Below are 14,519 nucleotides of genomic sequence, written 5' to 3'. Positions count from 1 at the left end.
AACTCCTGCATTTTCTCACCTGGCAGCCTGCTGGTTGACTAGATTTTTTTTCCTTATAAGCAGCGCATTTGTTGGAACGTAAATAATATTTCTTTAAAAGGGCGACCTGGGGCTTGTTTGCTGTCCTCCCCACCCTGGTTTTACGGGTTCCCTTGAGGAGAAATTCATGCAAGGATCCCTGTGGGGCCTGGGTCAGGGGTCCCCTTCCTCACTCTCAGCTGGACGCGCTCCTCACCCAGCGCGCCCGTGAGTAAGTGCGGTCCCGAGCAAAGCAACCCCGAGGAAGAGGTCGTGAAGGGTTTTTCGGGGTTTCACGCTCCCCTGATTTGCTTTAGTGGGTGGAAGAACCCAGTGTACCCCAAATTCCTTCAGCCACTGACGTCACTATGCCTCACGGTGGCCCTGCCACAGTCTTTCAAAAAGTGCCTTCAGCGCCCAGCAGTCTGTGAGGAAACAAAATTCTGATCCTTTTGCGTCTCACAGACCCAGTCTTGGAACATGAGATGAGACAGAACCTGTCTGTGTTACGACTCCACCTTGTACCTTCAGAAATTAAAATTTTTAGTTGTTTTCTACCAAAGACAATGTTATATTGTTTTTTTTTGACCCTCAGAGAATAAGCAAGCCCTTTTTGTTTTGTGAACTGTGGGAAAAAGTTGAACAGCATTTATCTGGAAATAAACAAGGACTTAGACAAAATTTAAGAAGACTTCCCTAACGTGCAGCTGGGGAAATAAGACTGTGTTTTAAGAATTGAGTTAGACCAGATGTGAGTAACAGACTTTAACGGCATCTTTGAAACAAACTGGGGTAGCGGAGATTAATGAGTCCATTAAATTTAAACAGAATTATTTATAATTTTTTTTTCTTTTAAGACCAAAACAGAAGGTCGCAGATTCAGAGCTGGCCTGTGAGCAGGCTCACCAGCACCTTGTCACCAAAGCCAAAACCAGATGGTCGGACTTGTCGAAGGTAAGACAATGATGATGTCCTTAGAAGGACAGGAGATCTGCTTCAGTGTTCTGAGATCACTGGGATGGCTGAGCTGTTTAGTTCCAGTCACTGAGATGGGAAAGCACCTTTTTATACCCAATTTGGTGGCTCATTTTATTCTTAAAATACGTTTTCAAAAGAAATTCTCAGTCAAGGTCAGTTGATCTTTAGAAAAATAAGTAATTGGAGGAGTGACACGGACAGATATTCCTGGGTCTATCCCGGGTTTGATAGGAATTAAAAATTGAAGTGGAAAACTGTAAGATGGTGTCATACTTACTTTTATTTAAGGAGGTATTTCTTCCTGTCCTGCCAAGTTGGTAGAAAGCACATTTTGAAGGCAAGTACCCTCCACGTGGACACACTCCGACAGTGACAGTGGACAGTGGACCCAAAAGGCAAGCCCGGGTCATCCTGGAATCTAGGAGGTGGGGTCGCCGCTTCATACTGCAACCCGGGCACCATAGTGTCACTTTAAAAAGTATTTACAAACTGCTTTACGGAAGTATTTTTACCTTATTTTGAAGACTGTCTCCACTTTGTTTCATTCGGTTACTTCCCTGCTGTGTTCACTGTCTCGTGGCCTGTGCCCCATGGCAAGTCCCGCCTGCCAGTCCTGTTAAGCACCGAGGCTGCCTCTCCCCGGCCCCCATCCTCACAGTGTTGTCTGTGCCAGCCCAGGCCGGCAACTCGCGCAGACCGGCCGAGGCCAGGCCAGCCTTCCAGAGCGGCCCTCCGGGCCAAGGAGTGCAGGGCGCACTCCGGGCTGTGAGCTGCGGCCCACGTGGCAGAGCAGCAGGGCCAGGGACGGGCAGAGCCTGACACTGGCTGCCACGCACCCCCTTCCCTCCGGCCTTCAGACTCCCGCGGCCTGACCTATTCGAGCAGAGGCCCCCTTCTCCCCGGCCTGCCTCTCCTCTCAGCTGCCCTCCCTCACCGAGAGGCCCCTCCCTGCTGGCTGACTCTGGTCCCGCTCTGGGCGTTGCTCTCCATGGGCCCAGGGACTCCCAAGGGCCACTTCCAGGGCCCCTCGCAGCTTCATCCAACCTCTCTTGATTTAATCAGCACAGACTGACCGCGCATAGGTTTGTGCTCGGGGGGGTTGGTGGTAACCAAGATCTGTCTGCTCCCGCCCAGCAGAGCTCATGGACCAGGGGAGGTGACCGTCAAGGAGCAAAGGCAGGTTATTAACAAGAGGGATGCAGTCAGGAAGTGGCTGGAGGCTGCGAAGGTCTTAGTTTCTGCCTCGTTTGGTCCATCCTTCCTGAAATGCTTCCACCCCCCGGCTCCACGGCACTGAGCAGGGCACCCTCCCCTCCTGCCCGGCCTGCCCCTCTAGCTTCCTCACCCACACTGTGGGCTCTCCCTCCTCCACACCTAGATTCCGCGGCATCACCCAGCCGTCCTCGTCCCTGATGATCCGGAGAGGGAAGGGGAGGAAATACGGAGGGTCCCAGAGGAAGAGCAGGCAGAGCGGGTCTGGAGGGGGCAGGGCGGGGGGAGGAGGCACTTGGTCCAGCGTCGAGCACTGTGTCACCTCTTCCGGACCCCGCAGGACTAAAAGACCCTGCACGGGCTCTTATTATTCCACTGGGCATCTCCGTCACTCTCCCGGTTTATTTTGAGAAAAGCACTGAAGGAATTCATTCTGAATTCTAAACCAGCGGAAAGTATGACACAGAAATGGGATTAGCAGTATCCGGCCCGACCGGCTGGTGATGAGACAGAGACAGGTGTTCTCACAGGCGCTCGCACCCCTGCTCTTCACCTCTGGGTCCCGGCATTTACAGATGGTAAAAGTGACCGCAGGGGTGGGGTGTGTCTCCCTTCTGCCGCATTTCTGTTGGGAGCTCACCAAACAGGACTTGCTAATATCAGAAAGGATGTATTCTCCAGTAAAACCGTGCTTGGACTTGAACAAGAATTCACCATTTAGTCATCTGTTCATCTTCAAATAGAGTCACAGGGCACATGCCACTCAGCCGTGTGCCGCGGGGGACATCTCCAGGTGAATTCTCAGAAGTACGCAGGAGTCGTCCCATTTGGGGGCAGTTTATCATGCTGGTTTCTGTTGAAGTGTTTTGGGAAAATAAGTTTATTGGCTTTCCCAGCAAACATTACTGTGCGCTAACTATGCACTGTTGCAAGGTATTAAAGGCACAATGAGAGAAAAAAAATAACATGGTCTCCGCCCCCAAGAGACTCATGGTATAAACACCAATAAGAACACTAGAGAACTGTGTGTATTACGATGAAAGAGGCTTGCGAATGATGGTGGTACCCAAAAGGAAGAGGGCACTTAAGAGATGAGCAGGTGCTGGACCGGGTGCTGGGGTGTGGAGGGTGTCAGGACTGAACCAAGGCAAGGATGCGTGGGACAGACTGGATCGCGGGGGCTACGAATAGTTCAGCGTGGCCATATCAGACCTATGGGTCACACCAGTGGTTTCAGTGCCAAGCAGCGCAGGGCAAGCAGGGGGCAGACCGCAGCAGGCTGTACGTGCTGTGGCTTTTAAAAATTTGCGGTAAAACACACGAAACTTAAAATTTACCACTTCAGCCATTTTTAAGTGTACCTGTTTGTTCTCTGTATCTATAATTCTGGTTCTGTTTTATTATGTTTCTTCATTTGTTTTGTTTTTTAGATTCCACATATAGGTGAAATCAACCATACAGTTTTTGTCTTTCTCTGTCTGACTATTGAATCGGTTTCTCAAGTCCCACAGAGGGAAAAAAAAGCTTTGGGGATGTTTGGCGAGAAATGGCATCGTTACTGTTTGGAGCCTTCCAATTAATAAGCATAGTGTATTTCCATTTATTTTGATCTTTTAAAAATATCTTTCAGTAAAATTTTGGACTCTCCTCTATAGAACTCTTACAATCATTTGTAAGGTTTATTCCTAGGACTTTCTATTTTTGATGCTATTGTAAATATTACTTCTAAAAATTCATTTTATGTGTCTGGTATATGAAAATGTGGATGATTTTGCCTATTGATATAGAATCCAGATTTCTTGCTAAATTCTCTTACCGTAATACTGTATCTGTGGATTCGTTGTGTTCCTGGATATACAGTTATGTCATCTGTGAATAGTGACAGTTGTATTTCTCCCTGCCCTGTTGTTCTGCCTTTTGACGATTTTAACTTGCGTAACTACACGGGCTGACACCTCCAGTGCAAGGCTGAGCAGAAGGCAGCAGAGACGCTCTCACCTTGTTCCTGATCTCTCGGGGAGGGTTTCTCCATTTTCCCGCTAGGTATGCTGCCTGGAGAGGGAGGTGCGCCTGTTGCATCTTTCTCACAGTGTAGTTAGAAGGAGGATGGAGTGAGCTTTTATCTGGAAATAATTTAAGACAGTGCTCGGTGCCTTGCGCGACCTGCTCTGTGATCCTCTTAAATGCCTGACAAATCCCCAGATACCTTCTGCTCCACTCAGGGATATTACAACAGTACCACAACATCTTGTCGTAACACCTGGAGCCCCACAGCCCTCATTTCCCCTTTGACAGCCAGGTGGCCCAATTCACTGCATCGTGGAGATGGTGACCTCAAAGCAGGGTTGGCCACAGTCTCACTGCCCAGGCTCTGGTTGACCCTTATTCTGTTTCTTTTTTCTTTCTTTCTTTCTTTTTTTTGGGGGGTTGACCCTTATCCCAAGTTGTTGGTCCCTGGAAGAATCCAGGTCACGCACCTGAGACCAGTCATTACCCAGCAACAAGCCCCTCCTGGGATGTAATTCTTATTCGTGTTTTGTTCTGTCACCTTCCTAGACGAATGGGAGGTGGGGATCTGGAACGTAGATAAAAAGCTAATTAAGCAGGAAGATGGGGAGAAAAATGTCTTAGATTGTTCCAGGTATTGATTATTGAAAACCCTGTTTACTGTCAGAGCACATTTCAGCTGTTACTAAAGGCTGTCTTCTAACATTGTAGAATTTTATAGAAACTGACAGTGAGGGCAACGGCATCCTTCGCCGACGAGATATCAAGAACGCGCTGTATGGCTTTGACATTCCGCTCACGCCGAGGGAATTTGAGAAGCTCTGGATGAGGTGAGTGGTATCCGAAGATGGCTCTTTCCCCTCCCGGCGGCCCTGCCCGCTGCGGCCCGTTCAGCACCAGGCTTTCCTCACTGCTCAGGGCTAGGGCGGGGCCTCTGTTGTCTGTCCTGGTCCCCACAGAAAGCAGCCAGGCCAGCAGGTGGCCTTCAGGAGCACGGGGAACCAGTGAATGTGTCTCACCAACGTTAGACTCGAGAGGTTTGCGTTTCCAAGGACCCAGGAGTTTGCCCACGCCCTTTTACTTAGTTTCAAAGAACTAAGCCACTCTCCGAGGGCTTGCCTCTAATATGACCAGCTGCGCGGACACACCTGCTCTGGGTAAAGGGGAAAGCAGTCTCCCCGCTGCCCGCAGATGGAAATTAGTGCTGCACGACTGTTGTGGAAGATTAGTCATTTGTTGGGAGAAAATAATCAAACTTCTGGCAACTTGGAGTCGTTTCCCCAGGGTGCCTTAGACTGAAAGTAGCACCTAACATCGGCCACGTGTTTCCAAACGTCTTTTAGATTTAGCTGTTTCTGAGCCAGGCCCCGTTACGACAGCCCCTGCGGAGGTGTCTAGGTTCCCAGATGCACTAGTGACGCCGTCCATTCCCAAGTTCCAGGTCCGTCTTTGAATTACTCTTTCTTCCTTGCGTGTTAGTTGCCACTCGCCTTCCCCCAGGATGGCGTACCGGCATGGCATGTCCTCTCAGGGGCAGCTCACGAAGCCGTTCAGGAAATGTTTGAGCTTTTCATCTGTTCAGAGCGGAGGGCTGGAACGTTGGCCGAGTTTAGAATTAGGTGGGCTGTTTTGTGTCTAATTTAGAAAAGCAACTTGAAGTTCCTACCAAATCCTTATTTTTTTTTTAAATCAGTTCCAACACAGGGCCAGTTTGGTCTCCCCATACTCTGTCCTTTTTGATGGACTGAATGAGTAGGTCCATCTGAGTGATCAGAAAGTTGGGGTACAGCAGGCGAGTGCATGGAGCTCTCACTGTGTAGACCTTTTGGACGATGCGGAGCTGACTGTGTGATCCTGACGCTTAGGGAGCTGTCGGGGGGCAGGAAGCATCCACCCAGATACTGGGGTGCAGCGTCAACTGTTACAAATGCCAGGAGATGGATCAGGTCAAGTGGAACGGGAGATGAGAACAGGAGCGCCAGGGGGCCATGGCGGAGCAGGATGCCGTCGTGGTAGGAGTGATACTGAAATCATTCCAAGGGTCAAGGTGGGGCAGGAGGACTGCCTGACACATGGGGCAGTGGATGAGGCGTTCTCCAAGCTGGGCCCCAGGCCAAGAAGGGGGAAGGGGAGGCCAATTACGTGGCTGCAGCCCTCTCCTCCGGCGATGTTAACGAGGCGTTCAGGACCAGCGAAGTTTGAGTGGGGCTGTGGTGTGGATCAAGCCATGGTTTAGGATGACGAGTCAGGAAGCAATTCAGAGAAGGGATGAAGGGGGTGGGCATCGGGAGACTGTGGTCTCCATCAGGGAGGGACGGGACAGGCTGCAGGCTACAGAAATGAGAAAAGTGGGAATCAGAGGTCCCTGTGGGGATAGCATGCGTACGTAGCTCTCTTCCTGAAGGGGGCGCAGAGGACCATGTCCATTTTTGTGGAAGGGAGACACTCACTGTTTGGCTTTTGGCTAAAGTTTCTTTATAGGTGTATTAACGTTTTTAAATGCACTAATGTCTACTCTTTGCTGAAAACTGTTTGAGATCAGAATTTTGCCTACTTTTGTTTAGTAGGCTGTACTTCGTGGACGGTGAGCGGTTGGAGTTCTGCAGCCAGATGTCTCATCATGACTGCTGCCTCCACCCCTTACAGCTGTGTGGCCTCTTACTTAACTTCTCTGTGCCTCACTCTGCTAAGTTAGCTCAAGTGATGTATGGATCAGGGTGGGCTAGCTGTGTAACAAACGAGGACGACATCCCAGGGGCTTGCCCAGATAACAATGTGACAATTTAGTGTGGCTGTCGGGGAGCGCTGCCCACAGTCATTCAGGGACCAGGAGTCCACCAGCCCCTGGATCTTTTGTTGTCTACCCACTGAGCAGGGGAAAGAGCGCTGAGGACTGTCTGGTCAGCTTTGTAGGGACCAGGCCTGGAAACGGCAGTTAAGAATCCCTTCACGTGGCCACGCCCCCTGCTGGGAGAAGTAATCTGGGTGTGTGTCCAGGGGGAAAAGAAACGGAGATGGGGGACTCATGATGGAAGTACCTTGAGGGAGGTGGGAAGAGGGGCATTGTAGAGAGCTGAAACTCCAGGAATTTATCTACCAGCATCTGGGCAGGACAGCAGAAACCACTCTAATATTTACAGTCAAGGGGGACTTAACGCAGAGGCTGATTACAAAGCTGTCAGAAGGACCAGGAGTCTGAGGGGGACTGTGCTGTTACTCAGAGGCCAGGAGGCTGTGCCCACCTTGGGCCGGAAGAGCAGGGTTGGGGGTTACCCAGAGATCAGGAAATTGCTCCCCAGCAGGGACTGAAGGGCGAAGGGAGATGGGGTATTTCCTGGAGATCAGGCAGGACCACCCGCAGGCTTGGCGGGCTTCAGCTCAGGAGTGACATTTCTGCCTGCAGCCCGTGGCCCAGCGCTGGGTAGTGGCGCCAGCTCACTGCATGGGACTGGACAGAGTCGGGGGAGCATGCGTGTTGAGTGAGCCTGGCTCAGTGAGGGTTAAAAGTACAAAAGATTCCGGCCTGTTGTGAAAGGAAACCTGCTAACTGAAGCGGGTCTGGATCTTTTAGCAAGAGATTTCAGGAGCAACGCGTTTAGTTTTGGAGAGATCGCTGAGAATAAGTTACGAAATAAAAACACATTCATTCATTCATTCATCGGAGCAATCATGAAGTAGGAGTTTTTGGAAACTTTCTAAGCTGCAGCCCTGTGCTATATTCTGGGGTTGCAGAGCTGAGGACAGCCCCCACCCTCTGGTTGCTCACAACTCCCCAGGAAGACAAACGTGCAAATGTGGGTGACAGCAGCAGCATGCCAGGAGGGAGGAGCCGGGCAGCCCGGGCTGTGGGGGTTCAGGGAGGGGCCCCCAGGAGATGCGATGCCTGAGTTGAGTCTTAATAAACAGTTAATAGCAGAGTTGGGGAAAGGACATCCCAGTGTGCAGGAGGCCCCGAGCAGGGGAGTGGGAGGTCCCTGGGAGGAGAGGAGGCATGCTGCCTGTATCAGCAGCAACCTGAGACCCACGGCCTGCCGGGCACAGGGAACACCAGGACCAGGGCATCCCTTCGGGGTGCTCAGTGTTCTGAGCCCCTTCTGAGGCCTCGTTCATTGGGTAGAACTCAGCTATTTTGGATCTGAAACCAACTTTCCTGAAAAACTATGAAGACGGTGTGCTATCAAAATGTGTAGGAAAGCAGGGGTCTGGGGAACTTCAGTGTCGACGGCCAGCGTGTGCAGCCAGCCAGCCAGCCAGGCACACTTGATGGGACGATTTGGAGAAAATGCCCAATGTGTGCACATGTCTTTTTTGGTAGGTAAGTTGTATACTAGTACTTCAATACAGAAAGAAAAGACTGTGTAAAAGTCTTTAAAAGCCTGTGTTCCACGGGCATCAGCTTGTGTGAAGAAGACTCATGGCTTTAACATGAAGTCAGGTCATCGCTCTCGGCTCAGCCACAGCAGTGTCTAGAAGGGGCCTACCAGGTGCCATGCGGGGGAACACCTGGACAAGGAGAGCCTCGAGATGGGAAAGGGCTTGAAGAGGCTGAATGAACAGTTCAGAAGGGAGAGGGCAGAATGGGACGGTAGGGACTGAGCTGGAAGAGCTGAGTGTGAGAAGGGCTCAGCTCGGCGAGCCGGGGCAGGCCCTTAGCTCCATGTGAAGGATGTGTTAGTGACTGAAATCGGCTAGAGCTCCACGGGGCAGTCTGGGAAGGAGTGGGTTTCCCATCTCTGGCATGGCTTTACCCCAGGCCTATTGGGGAGCGTAGGGGCGGAATTACGACCCCGGGTGGGGACTGGAGCAGATGGTGTTTAATCTGTGATTCCACCAGGACTTTCTGAATGTGCCCATTGGGTACCACCCCCTTGGGCAGCTGGACACAGTGTACTCTGAAGGACAGCAATTTGAGCCATCAGATCACCCTGGCAGATGGCCCCCGAGAGAATCCATCATGTCCCGAGCTGCACAAGACCACGTCTCCCTCTGCCGCCTGGCCTGGCTTGTCAGGGGGGCTTACACCAGACCCTCTAAATCTGGGCTCAGTGGTGTTCACGTAAGACTCAAGTGCTTAAACTGAGCGTAAAGCAGTAAGACTTTCTCAGCAAAGCAATCGGTGTGAACATATTCAAATCATGTGTACAACTGAATTGTTTTGTGTACGATAAACAGGCCGAGTAATCTGATTATATCATAAATTAGTGGCCGTTGCCATATGCAAATGTAAGTTTTTATGGGTCCTCTGTTTATGTGCACATTTTTCCTGGCACATCTGTTGCCGAACCATTTTAAAATTCAACCTTTATAGGCAAGTTGATTTTTTTTAATGTTACACAAAAGGATTATATCATGAAGGGCGAGGTTATGTAAGCTGAATTAACTCTCTTATTATTCGCATTCATAACAATATTTTAGTTGCAATTGTGCAATCTGGTCTCCCATTCCTTTGAGATGAGAATAGAATGTTCATGATCTTTATTAATGAAGTAATTAAGAAGTGGCTTTTCATTCAGTTCAAGTGTCGTGATTTAGAGTTTGTGGTCGGGAATCTCTGGAGCATCCCAGGCCGGGGCGGCAGCCCTCCCCTGGGGGCACGCGTCCTTCACGATGACGCGGCGTGCCGCCGAGAACTGTGAGTTCTTCAGCGACGTAAACAAGGCCAGGTTTCTCCTCTAGAAACTTGCCTTCAGTCGGGGAGAGGAGACTTGGACGGAAGAGGTGGAGTCAGAGGCCAGATGTGGCCCGGCCTTTGGGTGGCGAACAGCAGCAGCAGGCTGGCCCCCCGCCCCCACGCGCTCACCCCTCCACCCTCACCACACCCAGAGGGATCTGGGGGAGGGGGAGCACAGGAAGAGAGAGGTTCCAGAAGGTGCGCACGCCTAGCCAGGCGCTGTTCGTCAGGCGCTGTTCGTCAGTGCACAGCCTTCCGGGAGCCCTCCTGTGAGAGTGGGGAGCCCATGGGGATCTTTGTTCTAGGGGCATCTTTTCTCAGAGTCACGTCACAGCATCACTCTGGTGGCGCAGGGCTAGTAACAGGCCCGGCGCAGTTCAGTGAGAGACCCATGGCCCTTGAATCACTCTAGGAGCTCAGGAGATGGAACCTTCCCCTTTTTGGGTTCTCTGATGAAAACAAACTCTGCTGCCCACAGCTGTCTCCCCGCCAGCGGTGGGAATAGCCATTTGCTAGCGGCACAGGCCCTCCGTGCCGCCTGGAACATGAGCCATCACAGTGTGGGCCTTGGGAGCTGGAGACCCCACAGCCTCCTTTTGTGAGTGGGTCGCTTGGTTTTGTTTTAGAAAGAAAATTCACTGAATAACGGTAGAATGGTACTTTGGGAGGTTGCGAGCACCGTGGTCATATTAATAACAGACACGGAAAGGTCGTGAAGCGTCTCATAAGTCCTTGTGAAGGGGACGCAGTCAGGGCACTGACCTGAGATGCCAGGCCTGGGAGCACCCAGGTGGTCCGCAGGGGAGGAAGCTGAGCCCAGGGCGGGTGAGGGCCTCACCGGGGTCTCGAGGCCCCTGGGCTGGTGTTGGACTCAGAGTTTGCCACCCTGTCTGCCTCAGTCACAGGAGGAGAATCTCCCCACCTCCTAAGACGGAGTCCCTAATGCAAACAGGCCCGGATGCTGGTGAGGCAGGTGGACATCAGACACACGGCCTGGGGAGGCGGCAGGCCCGTGGGCGCAGAGGAAAGGAGGGGAGACAGGGAGGCTCCGGGCCCTGCAGGCTCCTCGGGGAAGGATGGACGGCGGTCCAGCTCCCAGGTGCTCTGCACAAAACGTTTGCCTAACCTGCTCACCCGTCATCCCCCACCGCCCCCCTCCAAAGGATAAGAAAGTCGGGGAAATAAATACGGTTTCCTAATTGTTACTCCAATGAAAAGGTTGCAAAGGCCTGGGTGTGGCGGAGGCAGGCGTGGGGCCCCAGGTCCTTGGCGTCTCATCCAACGAGCAGAGGGAGGGCTCTGCCTCACAAGGGAAAGCCGTCCGCACTTCTGCTCCATCACACGGCATCCAGCCTGATGGGGAATTCTGCCGGAGACATTGTTCAAACACTATCTCGGTCCTCCTAACTCTGAGTTCATCCCAGAAAAATCACCTCCACAAATGCCGTCTTTATCGGTTAGATGAGGACCAAGATCTTGCCGTAAAAATAAATGCTTTTTTTCTTTAAAGAAAATTGGCAATTTGCCTTAAGATTTTTTTATTGAAGTAATTCTATTCTATTTGAATAATGCTGGGAGATAAAAACCCTCCATTATGCCTTTTTAATGAATTACAATTCAGAAAAATCCCAATAATAGAAAATGACATAAAAGGTACATAGCACAGTTCTTATCTTGTTTTCCTTCCTAGTCCCTCTCATTGGTTGTATGTAATTGGCGTCTCTTCAAAGAGAAAACGGGGAATTTGAATCGAGTGGCGTTCAGTTATTCGAGTTTTAAGATTGAATCTGCTTTTTTGGTGGATTTTCTTCTAAACCTTAGCAGAGGTCCTCTCACATGTAGGTGCTGCTCAATTGAAAAACCACTGAATGCACAGAGGGGCTGATTTCAATTTTCTGTGGTCACAGCTGTGTTTCTAACAGATTGACAGGTGGACGAATCTGGTTGCTCTTGGGGGGGAAGGCCAAGGTCGCCTTGTGTGGGTGACCATCCTGCTGATCAGAGCGGTAGGTTTCAGTGGATTACCAGGGGACTGTGTTAGGAGCAGATTCTGATCTGGTCTGGGGTGAGACTCGAGATTCTGTGTTTCTGACCCCCGGCGAGGCCGGTGCTGCAGGTCTGCAGGGCAGAGTGTGAGGGCTAGAGGCTGTTCAGGGCGGATGTTGACACAACCGCAGCCCCTCCCCTCGGCCACCACTGACCAGTTCTGTTTGTTTGTCTTTAAAGCTACGACCCGGAGGGGAGAGGGCACATTACGTACCAAGAGTTCTTACAGAAACTGGGGATTAGCTATTCAGCAGATGTTCACCGGCCCTACACGGAGGACTATTTCAACTTCATGGGGCATTTCACTAAGCCCCAGCAGGTGCAGGAAGAGGCCCGAGAGCTGCGGCGGGGCGCGGAGAGGGCCGTGGCGGCCAGGTGAGTCTGGGGGTGGCGGGCCTGCTCTCCCCCCACCCCGGCAGCCCACGCCGCTCTAAAGTGAAGCCTCCCGGTGCTGGCAAAGCTGTCGTGCAACTGTGATACCCCTTCACTGCTGCAGATTCTGGAGATGGGCGTAAGCCACAGAGTCACGGAGGAGCTGAGCAGCTCTCAGCCTGCCCCGCCTCACCCAGTCACATTCTCAGGTCACTCAATTTTATAGGTCACCTTTGAGAATCAAACCTTTTAGGTGTTTGCCACCCTAAGCACCTAGCCCCTCCTGTGGATAACTGGAGTGAATGCAGTTTGCATGAGGCGATACCTGGCTTTACCTGGTTCAGGAAAGTGCCAACACCCAGGGCCCAGTGTCCAGAGAATGGACAAATGAACAAACACATTCGTTGACTCAGTACTTCTATTTGGGGACTTTATCCCGAAGAAATACTGCAGAAGAAGCCAACAGTTTAGCAGGTGGAAGGTATGACTTGCAATGTGTCCTCAGCAACAGCAACCAGAGGGACACCTGTCGGTCCCACGTGAGTGGACTGCTCACAGAGCCTGGCCCCGAAGAGTGTGAGGTGGTCCAAGCCAATTACAGCCATCACCATGAAGACCGTGGGCGTGCTTGTGATAGGAGGCCAACTGGAAATGAAATTTTAAACAGCCTGTATACCATGACTGGACCTACCTCAAACATATGTGCCCGTCCTCAGGGACCAGAAGCCACTATGCAGGAGGCAACGTGTTGTGTTTGGAGGGTGGGGCTGCGCGTGATTATTGTCAAAGTTTAAAACTAGTCACTAATGTAATATTTTAAAATGTGAAAACAATGGATAAAGAAAATGTGGTGTGTGTGTATACATATATATATATATGTACACAAACACACAGTGGAATATTATTCAGCCATAAAAAAGAATGAAATCTTGCCATTTGTTATTACATGGATGGACCTTGAGGACATCATGCCAAGTGAAATAGGTCAGACAAAGATAGTCAAAAACCATGTGCTCTCACTTATATGTGGAAATGTGGGATCTAAAACAAAAAACAAAAACCAAGCCCACAGATACAGAAAAGAGATTGGTGGTTGCCAGCAGTGGGGGTGGGCATGCCGATGTGGGCAAAGAAGGTGGAAAGACACAACTCACCGTTATGATAGAAGTAACCCCTGGGGGTGTGCTGTGCAGCAGGGTGACTGCAGTTAGTACTACTATACTGCATATTTGACAGTTGCTGGAGAGTAGATCTGAAAAGTTCCCCTCCTGTGCATGGTGATGGACAGTAACAAGACTCACCGTGCGATCATCTTACAGTGTGTACAAATACCACGTCATTATGTTGTTCACCTGAAACTCATATAATGTTGTATGTCGGTTATGCCTCAATAGGAAAATTAAAGGCAGGAGAAAATTTTGCCATATCTGATGTGACCCTAAAGCAATGGGACAGACTTTCTCCATCAGTCTCAGCCCTTGGTGGCTGCCCACCAGCACTGCCCAGGCCTGGGACCCTACTCCCCACTCCAGAGCCCTGCCTTAGCTCCATGGCACTCTTCTGCATGTTTGTCTGTCTCCTGCTGTCCCTTCGGCTCTCTGTCCCCACCACCTCTGAATGAGCGAATGAGCTGTTACTAAGGGATCCCCAGAGAAAATCAGTGCTCCAAGGACACAGGGGTGGGATGTGCTGGCTCAGTGAGGTTTAAGAGAAAAGCAGTTCGAAACACCCGTGAACTCAGTCTAAGCTACTGAGTTGTAAAGCCCGAAGGCAGAGACTTGAGTTTGTGAAATTTCAAGTAAAAATATGCACAAGATTGGTATAAATCAAATATGCCACAGAACCAATGAAAAAGTGGAATTTATCTTACCCAGACAGGGCCCGCCTCATTAACCACGGCCCTCCCCGCCCTCCTGCCACGTGTGAGCGATGAGGCTCTGAGAGGCATCTCGGCCTCGGCACTCCTGCACGCTTTCTTCTCTTCCTGTTTCTGTTCATCGCACAAGCGTGGATCTGTAGCTGGAAGAGCTGCCTACCTGCCACCAGACCATGCGGCCCAGATCACCAAGCCTGGTTACGACTTCACACCCACTCCATCCTCTTTGCCTCGACCATACTCTCTTTCCCAGAGACAAGCCTGACTCATGAAAATTCATGACCGACTTCTTTTTCTCCAAGATGTCAAGATTGTGAAATTGTCAAGTAACTCGCCTTT

At 50.9% G+C, this 14,519-nt stretch overlaps 1 protein-coding gene across 9 annotated transcripts in view; it reads left to right on the top strand.

Annotated features, from left to right (window-relative positions):
• The window catches only part of EFCAB6 (EF-hand calcium binding domain 6), a 208,676-nt gene that overhangs the window by 146,431 nt on the left and 47,726 nt on the right, over positions 1-14,519 (top strand). For 8 of the 9 annotated variants that reach the window (XM_072973643.1, XM_072973647.1, XM_072973644.1 and 5 more), the window contains 3 exons: positions 876-972; positions 4,927-5,045; positions 12,113-12,307. In XM_072973643.1, the coding sequence (XP_072829744.1) occupies positions 876-972; positions 4,927-5,045; positions 12,113-12,307 (411 nt within the window). The remainder of the gene's footprint in view (positions 1-875; positions 973-4,926; positions 5,046-12,112; positions 12,308-14,519) is intronic. The other variant, XM_072973648.1, reaches the window with a different exon arrangement.

Source organism: Vicugna pacos, chromosome 12, assembly GCF_048564905.1.
Source record: "Vicugna pacos chromosome 12, VicPac4, whole genome shotgun sequence".
Taxonomy (NCBI): domain Eukaryota; kingdom Metazoa; phylum Chordata; class Mammalia; order Artiodactyla; family Camelidae; genus Vicugna; species Vicugna pacos.
The sequence above is the reverse complement of the archived record's forward strand: the minus strand, read 5'-3'. Positions and strand labels throughout refer to the sequence as shown.